Source organism: Gadus chalcogrammus, chromosome 18 (genome assembly GCF_026213295.1).
Source record: "Gadus chalcogrammus isolate NIFS_2021 chromosome 18, NIFS_Gcha_1.0, whole genome shotgun sequence".
Taxonomy (NCBI): domain Eukaryota; kingdom Metazoa; phylum Chordata; class Actinopteri; order Gadiformes; family Gadidae; genus Gadus; species Gadus chalcogrammus.
Window position 1 is genome coordinate 1,383,421 of NC_079429.1, and position 13,316 is coordinate 1,396,736.

General features: G+C 51.4%; 1 protein-coding gene across 1 annotated transcript; it reads right to left on the reverse strand.

The window, feature by feature from the left end:
* Window positions 1–274: 274 nt before the first annotated feature.
* si:ch211-183d21.1 (uncharacterized) lies at window positions 275–12,261 on the reverse strand. Its single transcript, XM_056576838.1, has 12 exons — window positions 12,073–12,261; window positions 10,462–11,313; window positions 9,440–9,620; window positions 9,005–9,144; window positions 7,093–7,658; window positions 5,464–5,743; window positions 4,658–4,862; window positions 4,065–4,249; window positions 3,570–3,668; window positions 3,025–3,192; window positions 1,421–1,514; window positions 275–808 (listed from the first exon to the last, which is right to left on the reverse strand). The coding sequence occupies exons 2-12, from the start codon at window positions 11,279–11,281 to the stop codon at window positions 745–747; spliced, it is 2,802 nt and encodes a 933-aa protein (XP_056432813.1). The 5' UTR covers window positions 11,282–11,313; window positions 12,073–12,261; the 3' UTR covers window positions 275–744.
* Window positions 12,262–13,316: the final 1,055 nt, after the last annotated feature.

The following is a 13,316-nucleotide window of genomic DNA, read 5'->3' on the forward strand; positions in this document are numbered from 1 at the left end:
GTGAAGTGTGTTAAAAGTTAGGGTGTTTAAAAAGGGTAATTGTTTCAAGTTCCAGGCGTGTTAAAGACGAATTTTAGAAAACAACATATAGGTTAGGGTTAATATACAGAAAGGTAAATATATATATATTCACGGAACAAAAGATTATTACTCAGGTATCAAATAAAAACACTTCTTTCACGTTATTTTCCCTAAGTTAAACATGAGTTACAACAGACACGAGCAACACAGACAGGACCCCCCTCCCCATAAACACACAAACACAACCCCCTCCTAATACACAACCCCTCCATTCACACACACACACACACACACACACACACACACACACACACACACACACACACACACACACACACACACACACACACACACACACACACACACACTTTTCAAAACAGACCTCAAGGAGTCCTATTTTTAAACCGTGCTTACATGTTCTTGTATGGTGTAAATTCACGCATTATTTCACGTTTTAAATTGTTGAAAGCTGCTGAATAACTTTAGGTAAGGCTTATTAATGTAAAAAAACGTGAGATCACATTCAATAATGTTGAATTGTGTTATTTAATGCTAGTAATGTTATTTAGCGTTAAGTTACGCTAAACAACATTAAACCACGTTGAATAGCACTAAATCCCATTCAGTCTCTCCAGTGTTGATAATTGTTACGTGTCGCTCTGCAGCAGCTGCCCTCTGATTGGTTCCTTTAGAGGTGCGCCAGAGCTGATTCGCCGTGCCAGTTCAGAACTCAGACGGGCCGTCTCTGTTCTCGCTCAGCTCCATGGAGTGGTAGTTCAGCGGCCGCCTGCAGAGGGCGACACAAACACCAAACCGAGCTCACCATGCCGTTTACAGAGAAGAACAGTGCCACCTTGTTGACCAACCTTGTAACTACAAAAATAATTTCGCAACCATATGCCAAAATTGTTTACTTCACTTCCAAGATATATGAGGGAGCGAGAGCACGAGAGCGAGAGAGAGAGACTGTGTGGCCACACACAGCTCCAACGTCATCCTTGAGGTTGCAGGCGACCAGAACACTGTTGAACCTCCGACAACGATAAGAAAGCCTACAGAGGTCTGTGCCTTTGCAACATGGTGCCCGGACAAAAAACACCTCTTCGTCAACGTCTGCAAGACTAAGGAGATGATTCAGACCTCAGCGATTTTCATGTCAATTTCTTCTTAATAATTTGATACTCCTTATACGTACTTCTGCTTACCACGTCATAGGGAATTTCCCTGTTGGAATGACCCTTTGTTATACCGTGCATAAGACAAATACACACCGTGGACTCTGAAAGAGAGAGGAGAGAAAGAAAGAAAGAACAAAGGAACAAAGGATCAAAGGAACGAGAGCGGGAGAGAGTGAGACCGGGAGAAGTGAGGGAGTGGCAGGGAGAGAGCGAGCCTCTACCTCTTCTTGTAGAGGTATGTGAACAGCGCTGCTCCGAGTCCTAGCACTCCCACCAGACCCAGGGCCAGACCGACCTGGAGGCTCAGCGCAGACTCTGCAACACAACACACAATAACATTACATCAAGGCCAGAGGGAGCACAATAACATTACATTCAGACCAGAGGGAGCACAATAACATTACATTAAGGCCAGAGGGAGCACAATAACATTACATTAAGGCCAGAGGGAGCACAATAACATTACATTAAGGCCAGAGGGAGCACAATAACATTACATTAAGGCCAGAGGGAGCACAATAACATTACATTAAGGCCAGAGGGAGCACAATAACATTACATTAAGGCCAGAGGGAGCACATTAACATTACATTAAGGCCAGAGGGAGCACAATAACATTACATTAAGGCCAGAGGGAGCACAATAACATTACATTAAGGCCAGAGGGAGCACAATAACATTACATTAAGGCCAGAGGGAGCACAATAACATTACATTAAGGCCAGAGGGAGCACAATAACATTACATTAAGGCCAGAGGGAGCACAATAACATTACATTAAGGCCAGAGGGAGCACAATAACATTACATTAAGGCCAGAGGGAGCACAATAACATTACATTAAGGCCAGAGGGAGCACAATAACATTACATTAAGGCCAGAGGGAGCACAATAACATTACATTCAGGCCAGAGGGACCACAATAACATTACATTAAGGTCAGAGGGAGCACAATAACATTACATTAAGGCCAGAGGGAGCACAATAACATTACATTCAGGCCAGAGGGACCACAATAACATTACATTAAGGCCAGAGGGACCTCACAATTAAAATGCATTCAGGCTGGCTAACCAGTCTAATTCGATTTATACTAGCCTATACTAGCCCAGATCAGACCGGTTAGACCAGACCTTCAAGGCAAGACCAGATCTGTGGGCGGTAGAAGCTAGAAGGTGAAATGATAGTTTGATATTAGATCGGTAAGCAATAGAGTCAAGAAGGTTAAGAGATGGTTGGATTGTAGATCTGTACGAAGTAGAATCTAGAAGGTTATGAGATGGTTTGATTGTAGATCTGTAAGGGGTAGAAGCTTGAAAGTTAAGAGATGGTTCAATTGTAGATATGTAGGCAGTAGAAGCTAGAAGGTTAAGAGATGGTAAGATTGTAGATCTGTAGGCAGTTTGATCTAGAAGGTTCGATTGTAGATCTGTACGAAGTCGACGCTAGAAGGTTATGAGTTGGTTCGTTATAGATCTGTAAGGGTTAGAATCTAGAAGGTTAAGAGTTGGTTCGTTATAGATCTGTAAGGGTTAGAATCTAGAAGGTTAAGAGTTGGTTCGATATAGATCTGTAAGGGTTAGAATCTAGAAGGTTAAGAGTTGGTTCGTTATAGATCTGTAAGGGTTAGAATCTAGAAGGTTAAGAGTTGGTTCGTTATAGATCTGTAAGGGTTAGAATCTAGAAGGTTAAGAGTTGGTTCGATATAGATCTGTAAGGGTTAGAATCTAGAAGGTTAAGAGTTGGTTCGTTATAGATCTGTAAGGGTTAGAAGCTAGAAGGTTAAGAGTTGGTTCGATATAGATCTGTACGGGGTAGAAGCTGACCGGGGCTGGTGTGGGGGTCTGCGTTGGGGACGGAGCAGCTGCCCTCTCCGTGGGGGGGGGGGAGGTGTGAGGAGGAGGTCTGCAGGATGAGGGTCTTCTGGTGGGGCGACAGAGCCATCATGCTGCCCTTGACCCGGAGCCAGCTCGACACGCACCAGAACTTGAAGCCTGGAGATGATGAACCGAAAGCCCGTAGTTCCTTTAAACTCTATATAGTGTGTGTGTGTGTGTGTGTGTGTGTGTGTGTGTGTGTGTGTGTGTGTGTGTGTGTGTGTGTGTGTGTGTGTGTGTGTGTGTGTGTGTGTGTGTGTGTGTGCGTGTGTGTGTACCTTTCCCGGAGCATTTCAGAATGAAGCCATTATGAGATTTCGGCTTCGCACTTTTTAGTTTCTTTTTGTAAATGACGTTTGACAGTTTAAGTGGATAAAAGTAAGAAAGATAAGCGTACACTGCAGGTAGGGGGCGGTGTGTGTAAACATTATATTATTCAGTAAATATTTGATACAGGGTATATATTATACTATATCTTGTGTGTTATATCTTACCCTGCAGATAGAGGGCGCTGATGCCACAGCGACAGCTCTGCTCCAGGTACCCGGCCACCTCAGCAACCCTGCTGCCCTGAAGGAGGAGGTCACTGCAGTCTACACACACACACACACACACACACACACACACACACACACACACACACACACACACACACACACACACACACACACACACACACACACACACACACACACACACACACACACACACACACACACAGTAGTGTATAGTTTTGTGGGGGTCTAACCTTAATCATGAGTCAAGGGACAACATGGTCTAAATAATGTGATGCATATTCATAATGCATTAGTGGTAGCATTCAATGTAGCGCTCCTTATAGCAGTAATAATTGTGAGCTAATGGCAGCAGTTGATATAACAGTCACATAAGCAGTAGCAATAGTGGTAGCATGAGCAGTATTGGTAGCGATAGCATTAGCAGTAGAGCTGAAAGTGGTTAGATGGGTCGGGCAGAATCTCTGGTCTTACTGGCCGAGTGGTCCTGCCAATCACTGGCCAGAGGGCCGAGGCATAGGTCGATACTGCTTGAGAAGGCGGAGCTTGGGCACAGGTTGGTGGTGCGAGGCGTGGGGGCGGAGCTAGTCCAGGAGGTGGGGCTTCTGGGCTGACAGCACGTACATCGACTTAGGGAGACTGGACCGGCCTGCACCGACCTAACACACACACACACACACACACACACACACACACACACACACACACACACACACACACACACACACACACACACACACACACACACACACACACACACACACACACACACACACACACACACACACACACACACGTTATGAAGAATAACAGTAGAGATAACAACACAAGGAGGGACGGTAAAGTACCCCACAACCAGGCAGTCTGACCACCAACCCCCTCTGCTCTGACCAACATTGATTGAACCCCATTGTCGTCAATATTAGAAAAGTACTCAACACTCAGTCAGTGAAACAACCAGCGTCACTTCACCATCCTCCACCTCTTCCTCCCTCTATCGCGCCGTCTCTCAATCCCTTCCCCCCATCATCACTCAACCCCTCACCCCTCCGCCCCTCCACCCTCACCTGGGTGCAGGCAGGACCTGCTCCCCCGTGCTGGCCCCCAGGCTGAGCAGCAGGGCCTGGTGGTGGCTGAACACCACCGAGTCCCTGATGATGCTGACGTTAGCAAGGCCGCGGGTCGCCACCGCGCGACACACGCTGAACACGTCGTGACACAGGGCCACGCCCCCCCGCGCCGGCACCGTGGTGCCTTCTGGGAAACTCTGGTCTGGCGGTGGGGAGAGAGAGAGAGAGAAAACCGGTTTGTTTAGTGACATGCCATAAATCCTACCCTGCTAATAGTGACTATGCTAACCCAACGTGCTAACTACCTGTAAATTATACATTGCCGACAATGCTTCCATATGTGTGTGAGTGCTTATATGCTAATGACCAAAACATTCTAAATAAGGAGTAGGCTAAGCTACCTCCGAGTGCGAAATGGAGACAGAGAAAGCAACATATGCTAGGGCTGCTCGATTATGGAAAAAAACATAATCAAGATTATTTCGGTCAATATTGAAATCACGATTATTCAAACAATTATTTTTGAGTTTAAAACATAATGCACTTATTCAGCCCTTCTCTCCAAGGAAACACATTGTAAATTTCCACTTAAAAAAGAATACACAAATGTTCAAATTGCAAATGTTCAAATGGTCAAATATGTATCCAGCTGTTCTGCCATTTCTATAAAACATTTAAATCAATAAATATACTTAAAGAAAAAGATTGTTTGACCCGAAAATCAAAATCAAAATCAAAACGTGATTAATTGCGCAGCCCCATCATATTCTGCCCTCCAGACCCAGAGGGGGCGCTGTGCTCACCTGCCCCGGTGACGTTGCCCACCAGGTAGAAGCCCCCGCTGTCCGTGGAGCCCGTCAGCGGCAGAGCCAAGATGGCGCCGCCGCGGTCATCCTCCCCGAGGGCCAGCAGCACCAGCCCCCTCAGCGGCGTGCGCGGCGGGCCCACCAGCTCCACGAACGACCCCCACTGCTGGCTCTGGTTGGTCCAGCGGGCCACCGACACCTCGTTGAGGACCACGCCCTCTGGCGGGGGCGGGGGCGGGGGACACACGTTCTCCCTCAGAGGGGTGGGCTGGGCCACCTGGCACCGCAGGACAGACACGCGCTTCATCAGAACACGGCCGCACGAAGCTACGTCAGTCTACTCTAAACCAGATATAAGTTATGATGACTGTGATAAAGGCTGCAGCTGTGACTAACTAAAGACTGAAACTGTGATAAAGGACAGACTAACTGTGATAAAGAACAGACTAACTGTGATAAGACCATACTGTAGCTGTGATAAAGGACAGACAGTAACAGTGTTAAAGGACAGACAGTAACAGTGATAAAGGACTATCTATGATAAAGGACAGACAGTAACAGTGATAAAGGACTATCTATGATAAAGGACAGACAGTAACAGTGATAAAGGACAGACTGTACAGTGATAAAGGACAGACAGTACAGTGATAAAGGACAGACAGTACAGTGATAAAGGACAGACTGTAACAGTGATAAAGGACAGACAGTACAGTGATAAAGGACAGCTGGAACAGTGATAAAGGACAGACTGTAACAGTGATAAAGGACAGACAGTAACAGTGATAAAGGACAGACATAGAGGTGATAAAGGACAGACAGTACAGTGATAAAGGACAGCTGGTACAGTGATAAAGGACAGACAGTACAGTGATAAAGGACAGACAGTACAGTGATAAAGGACAGACAGTACAGTGATAAGGACAGCTGGTACAGTGATAAAGGACAGACTACAGTGATAAAGGACAGCCGGTACAGTGATAAAGGACTATCTATGATAAAGGACAGACAGTACAGTGATAAAGGACGGCTGGTACAGTGATAAAGGACTATCTATGATAAAGGACAGACAGTACAGTGATAAAGGACAGCTGGTACAGTGATAAAGGACAGACAGTACAGTGATAAAGGACAGCCGGTACAGTGATAAAGGACTATCTATGATAAAGGACAGACAGTACAGTGATAAAGGACAGCTGGTACAGTGATAAAGGACAGACAGTACAGTGATAAAGAACAGCCGGTACAGTGATAAAGGACTATCTATGATAAAGGACAGACAGTACAGTGATAAAGGACAGCTGGTACAGTGATAAAGGACAGACAGTACAGTGATAAAGGACAGCTGGTACAGTGATAAAGGACTATCTATGATAAAGGACAGACTACAGTGATAAAGGACAGCCGGTACAGTGATAAAGGACTATCTATGATAAAGGACAGACAGTACAGTGATAAAGGACAGCTGGTACAGTGATAAAGGACTATCTATGATAAAGGACAGACAGTACAGTGATAAAGGACAGCTGGTACAGTGATAAAGGACAGACAGTACAGTGATAAAGGACAGCCGGTACAGTGATAAAGGACTATCTATGATAAAGGACGGTATGAATAAGGTTTCCTCACGGCGAAGGCCGACAGGTCGGCGGGGTGCAGCCCCCCACAGCGGCTGAGCCCCTCGTCCCCGGGCAGCGCGGTGGCGTCCTCCAGCAGGGGGAGCTGTCCGGGGGTCAGCGCTTCGCTCAGCGTCCGCGCCGCCTTGTCGGATCCCCTCAGGCGGTACACCACGGCGTCCAGGAGGCCCGCGGTGGGGACCCCCGACTGCAGGGAGGAGGGGGGCCCGTCGGGGCTGCGGTAGAGCGCCACGGCGTCCGGCCCGTTCTGGATGGTGTTGGGCGGCAGGCGGAGCGACGGCGCCGGCACCAGCCGGTCGCTGCCCAGCAGGAAGTAGCCGCGGGCGGTGGTGAAGTGGCCGCTCAGGCTGATCTCGCGGTAGGGCCGGTTGTCGTGGGCGCTGAAGAGGAGGAGCCAGAGGCCGGCCAGCGCCACACGGCGCCCCGACGGGTGCCACAGCTCCACGTACTCGCCGTCCTCCGCCGCCCCGGGGCTGTCGGCGTTCAGCTCGTTGATCACGAAGTCGCCCCGCCCCCAGGGGGGCAGGTGGGGGGGGGCGTCGGTGCTGCCCGGGGGCCCTGGGAGACGGGGGGGGGGGGGGGGGAGGGATGAGGTGACAAGGAGACAGGCTAGGAGACTAGGAGACAGGGCCTGGGAGACAGGGAGGGGAGGGGTAAGGAAGCTAGGAGACTAGGGGAAGAGGGACTAGGAGACAAGCTAAGAGACTAGGAGACCGGGACAAGGCAACAAGCTAGGGGATAAGCTAGGGGACTAGGAGACCGGGACAAGGCAACAAGCTAGGAGACTAGGAGACAAGATAGGAGACTAGGGGAAAGAGGGACTAGGAGACAAGCTAGGAGACTCGGAGGCAAGATAGGAGACATGGGGACAAGATAGGAGACTAGGAGCAAGAGGGACTAGGAGACAGGGACTGGGAGACAGGAAAAGGGGGACTAGGAAACCGAGGGAGTAGGAGACAGGGCCTAGGAGACAGAGACAAGGCGGCTAGGGGACTAGGAGACAGAAGTCCTAGAAGACTAGGAGACAGGGACTAACACTAGAGTACAGAGATAGGAGGATAGGAGACAGGGACTAACACTAGAGTACAGAGATAGGAGGCTAGGAGACAGGGACTAACACTAGAGTACAGAGATAGGAGGCTAGGAGACAGGGACTAACACTAGAGTACAGGGATAGGAGGCTAGGAGACAGGGACTAACACTAGAGTACAGGGATAGGAGGCTAGGAGACAGGGACTAACACTAGAGTACAGAGATAGGAGGCTAGGAGACAGGGACTAACACTAGAGTACAGAGATAGGAGGCTAGGAGACAGGGACTAACACTAGAGTACATAGATAGGAGGATAGGAGACAGGGACTAACACTAGAGTACAGAGATAGGAGGATAGGAGACAGGGACTAACACTAGAGTACAGAGATAGGAGGCTAGGAGACAGGGACTAACACTAGAGTACAGAGATAGGAGGATAGGAGACAGGGACTAACACTAGAGTACAGAGATAGGAGGCTAGGAGACAGGGACTAACACTAGAGTACAGGGATAGGAGGCTAGGAGACAGGGACTAACACTAGAGTACAGGGATAGGAGGCTAGGAGACAGGGACTAACACCAGAGTACAGGGATAGGAGGCTAGGAGACAGGGACTAACACTAGAGTACAGAGATAGGAGGCTAGGAGACAGGGACTAACACTAGAGTACAGGGATAGGAGGCTAGGAGACAGGGACTAACACTAGAGTACAGAGATAGGAGGCTAGGAGACAGGGACTAACACTAGAGTACAGAGATAGGAGGCTAGGAGACAGGGACTAACACTAGAGTACAGAGATAGGAGGCTAGGAGACAGGGACTAACACTAGAGTACAGGGATAGGAGGCTAGGAGACAGGATGAGGCGGCTCACCTGGGCTCTGGGGACAGGTGCGCGGCCAGGGGCAGTTGTTGGGCAGGCTGTGGGTCTGGGGGGCCTCCCAGAACACCCCTGGGTCCCGGGGGCCCGGGGCCAACCCACAGCGGCTCAGGTACACACCCCCCTCCTGCAGACTGCAGGACACAGCGGGGAAGGACAGGGGGGGTCACACCGGACCCCCCAAACACAGGACACTCAGACAGACAGACAGGCAGGCAGACAGACAGGCAGAGAGACAGACAGACAGACAGACAGACAGACAGGCAGGCAGGCAGGCAGGCAGGCAGGCAGGCAGGCAGGCAGACAGACAGACAGACAGACAGACAGACAGACAGACAGACAGACAGACAGACAGACAGACAGACAGGCAGAGACAGACAGACAGATGAAACAGACAGACGGCCACACAGGCAGAGGACCCGGTCTCACATGGGGCTGAGCTGGTAGGGGGCTCTCCCGGGGACCAGCGTCTCCATCAGGGCGTCGCTGGGCACTCCCCCCCGCCCCGAGAACACGAAGGCGTCGATGGGCTGGGAGTCGTTGAGGCTGCTGCCCACCAGCAGGTCCGCCGCCCGGCCGCTGTACAGCGCCACCGCGCCCGCCTCGTCTCCTAGCAACCACAAGACATCGCCCATTATCGTGTGTTACACAGGATTTGATTCATGACACGTTTAGCCAGCAGTTGAGTTTGACGCAACGGGGAGACGTGAACGTGACGGGGAGACGAGAGCGTGACGGGGGTGACGAGAGCGTGGCGGGGGTGACGTGAACGTGACGGGGGTGACATGAACGTGACGGGGGTGACGAGAGCGTGACGGGGGTGACGTGAACGTGACATGAGCGTGACGGGGGTGACGTGAACGTGACGGGGGTGACGTGAACGTGACATGAGCGTGACGGGGGTGACGTGAACGTGACGGGGGTGACGTGAACGTGACGTGAACGTGACATGAGCGTGACGGGGGTGACGTGAACGTGACGGGGGTGACGTGAACGTGACGTGAACGTGACGGGGGTGACGTGAACGTGACGTGAACGTGACATGAGCGTGACGGGGGTGACGAGAGCGTGACGGGGGTGACGTGAACGTGACGGGGGTGACGTGAACGTGACGGGGGTGACGTGAACGTGACGTGAACGTGACGGGGGTGACGTGAACGTGACGTGAACGTGACATGAGCGTGACGGGGGTGACGTGAACGTGAGGGGGGTGACGTGACGGGGGTGACGTGACGGGGGGGACGTGAACGTGACGGGGGTGACCTGAACGTGACGAGGGTGACCTGAACGTGACGGGGGTGACGTGAACGTGACGGGGGGGACGTGAACGTGACGGGGGTGACGTGAGCGTGACGGGGGGGACATGAACGTGACGGGGGTGACGTGAACGTGACGGGGGGGGGACGTGTGCCGAGGGAATGCGAGGGCGGTGACAGCATGGCTGCGCTCACCCTTCATGAAGCTCTTCTCTATCTCCACGGTAACCATGGCGTCCCTGGCGTTGTCCACGTCGACGCTGACCGTCGCCACCCCCGCCCGGTCCAGCACCGCCAGCACCAGAGGCCCCGCCCCCTGGACCCCCGTCAGCTCCACCCACCCGTCGGCCAGCCCCCCGCCCAGCCGCAGCTCGCTGATGAGCGGCTGGCCGGGCGGCGGGGGCGTGCAGTGGTTGCGTTGCCCGGGCGACGGCGGCGCCAGCTGGAAGGTCCAGGCGTCCCCGGAGAGGAGGCACCTCTCGAGGGACTCGTCGCCCTCGTGGCCGGCCTCGTCCTCCATGAAGGGCCTCTGCCCGGGGGTCAGCGCCTCGGCCAGGACCTCGGCCCCGCCGGTCCAGCGCGTCATGTACACCACGGCGTCCACCAGGCCCACCGCCGTGGCGTTCATCTTCTCGGCGTAACGGGCCGCCCCGCTGCGGTAGAGCGCGATGGCGTCGGGGCCGTTCTGCACCGTGTTGGGGGGCAGCAGGATGGAAGGCTTGGGCCTCAGGTCCACCGAACCCACCAGGAAGAAGCCCCTCTCGTCCGTGGCCTGGCCCTTCAGGTCCAGCACCTTGTAGGCCACGTTGCCGTTGCCGTTGTAGAAGACCAGGGTGTACCCGTCCAGGGGGGCGCGCTGACCGCCCGTGTGGTACAGCTCCACGAACTCCTTGGTGTCCAGCTTGGGGTTGTCGGCGTTCACCTCGCTGATGATGAGGCAGGGGTCCGCAGCCAGGGACCCCCCCAGAACAACCAGGAACACCCAGCTGGGCACACCAGGACCCCACCGAACCATGCTTACCAACCGGAGTAGTACAAGACGGACTTCTGCAAAGAACAAAATAAAAGAAACATGTTTAAATTAGGGTCTTTACTTCCTGTCCCAAGCTGATGGATTCCCGGTTCCTCTAACGCCAATAGCCCAAGACAGACAGAGTAGTATGTGACAGTTAATAAATGAACCGCTCTTTAGGGGAAATGTCTCAAGTCAGACATCTAATCAACATCTCGGTTTCACACCAGAGCTCCACTCGCTGCTCTCCCTTCATAACGGGATGTCGGCCGTTTGAATGATGGCTGCCTGTGACTCATCCTCTTTTGGGAGTGCACGTCTGGAAGATTGCGAAATGCATTTCCAGATAAATCATGTGCAAAGTTATACATCGAAAGTTATGGAACTTCAGTCATGTAAAATGAGGAACAAAGCTTTCAAACTGGGAGTTGGAAGAGTGAACACGGGAGAAGAAGACAGAACTGTTATATTGTCGCATTTACAATCTAGACTGTTTAGCACATTGAAATCAAATAAATGTACGACAATGCCTCTAAGAAGCAGACCAACTGTTACAGTGGGTCAACACAACAGTTCATGCAATTCCCAGGGAAACCTTGATAGACGGCTGTGCAAATGATTCGCACAATCCGTGAACTATTTATCCGGTGGCTGTGAGTGTGTGCGTGGTGTAGAAGGGTCTTATTCTGGTCACGGTGGGCTGCCGCTTCCGTTCATCTCCTCCGCTGCACAGAAAAGGTTCACGTCTTCTCCCTACTCTCTGTCCTTCTACCGAATACACAGATCGGACTTACTGCTTCTCTGCTCTCCCGTTGCTCGGCTGCTGCTTACGCCCGTTTCCCGAGACCCCCGTTCGGCGGCGTGTGGACGAGGAGCGGTTTGTTATTCCGACAGCAGATCTGGAAAGTTTGCGTGAATCTCCGCCGCTCCCAGGCTCCGTCCTTCATTGACAAAGCAGCACTTTCTCCCCCAAGCGGCGGTGGGCGGTGGGCGGGCAGAGGGGGAAGGGGGGGTGTTTTTAGAGGGGTGCTGGCGTGGGGGAGGTCACGGAGGGCTGGTAGTGGTGGAGGGATGCTGGTGGTTTTTATTAGAGGGGTGTTGGTTGGATGATAGATGGCGGGTGGTGTTATATGGGGTGATGGTGTAGGAGTGGTGCTGGTCTTGGGGAGAGTGGTAAAGGGGGCTGGCCAAAATTAAATCAGAGTTGGTGAGAAGATGTTGGCTGAATGCTGTAGTTTGAGTTAGTAAGTTACCGTGCAAGTTATCCTACAGTATGGTTTTTGAACCCCTAATAAATATAAATAGGCTACCTCTTACTTTTTAACTTTTCAGAAGAGCGTGTTAGGGATCAATAGGTTACTAGGGACCCTGATCTTTCTCCATCGACATCAGTGATATTAGAATACATGCTCGATGCTCCAAATACCACTGGCCATTGATGTGCTGACGCCCACTGCAGTGGCGGACTCAGACTGTTTGAAGGGCAGGGGCGAAAAATAAACAGGGGCGATTCTGCACAACATGGGGCCCAACCAGCGGGCAAAAAGGTAGGATGCATCATGTAGGGCCCTTTCTCTCGTATTCACCACTCCACCACACCACGACCATGGAGGCACTGTAAGGGCATTAAGAGGGCACTCATTGAGGCTCATTATCGAATTGTCTTGTTCTAGATGGCACATCATCATACAACACACATATCTATTTCTTTCTTTTTTAGTAGGCCTAAATATTTTAACTTTGGGTAACCCTGGTGTGAGTGAGAGAAGAGGAAGTGAGAGCGCTGTAGATTTAAAACACTTATAGATAACAATTATTCGCCGAAGGTGAAGTGAATAAAAAATAAAGTTTGATCACATCACTCTATTCTCGCCTCTTTGCGCTGGCTACCAATAACTTTCAGATCAGATTTTAGGGTACTACTGCTAAGCTATAAAGTCTTGCATGGACTATCTCCATCCTCCCTGAAGGACCTGATCATTCCTTATAGTCCTTCTCGGTCCCTCCGGTCTTCGGGAGCTGGCCTTCTTTCGCTAGC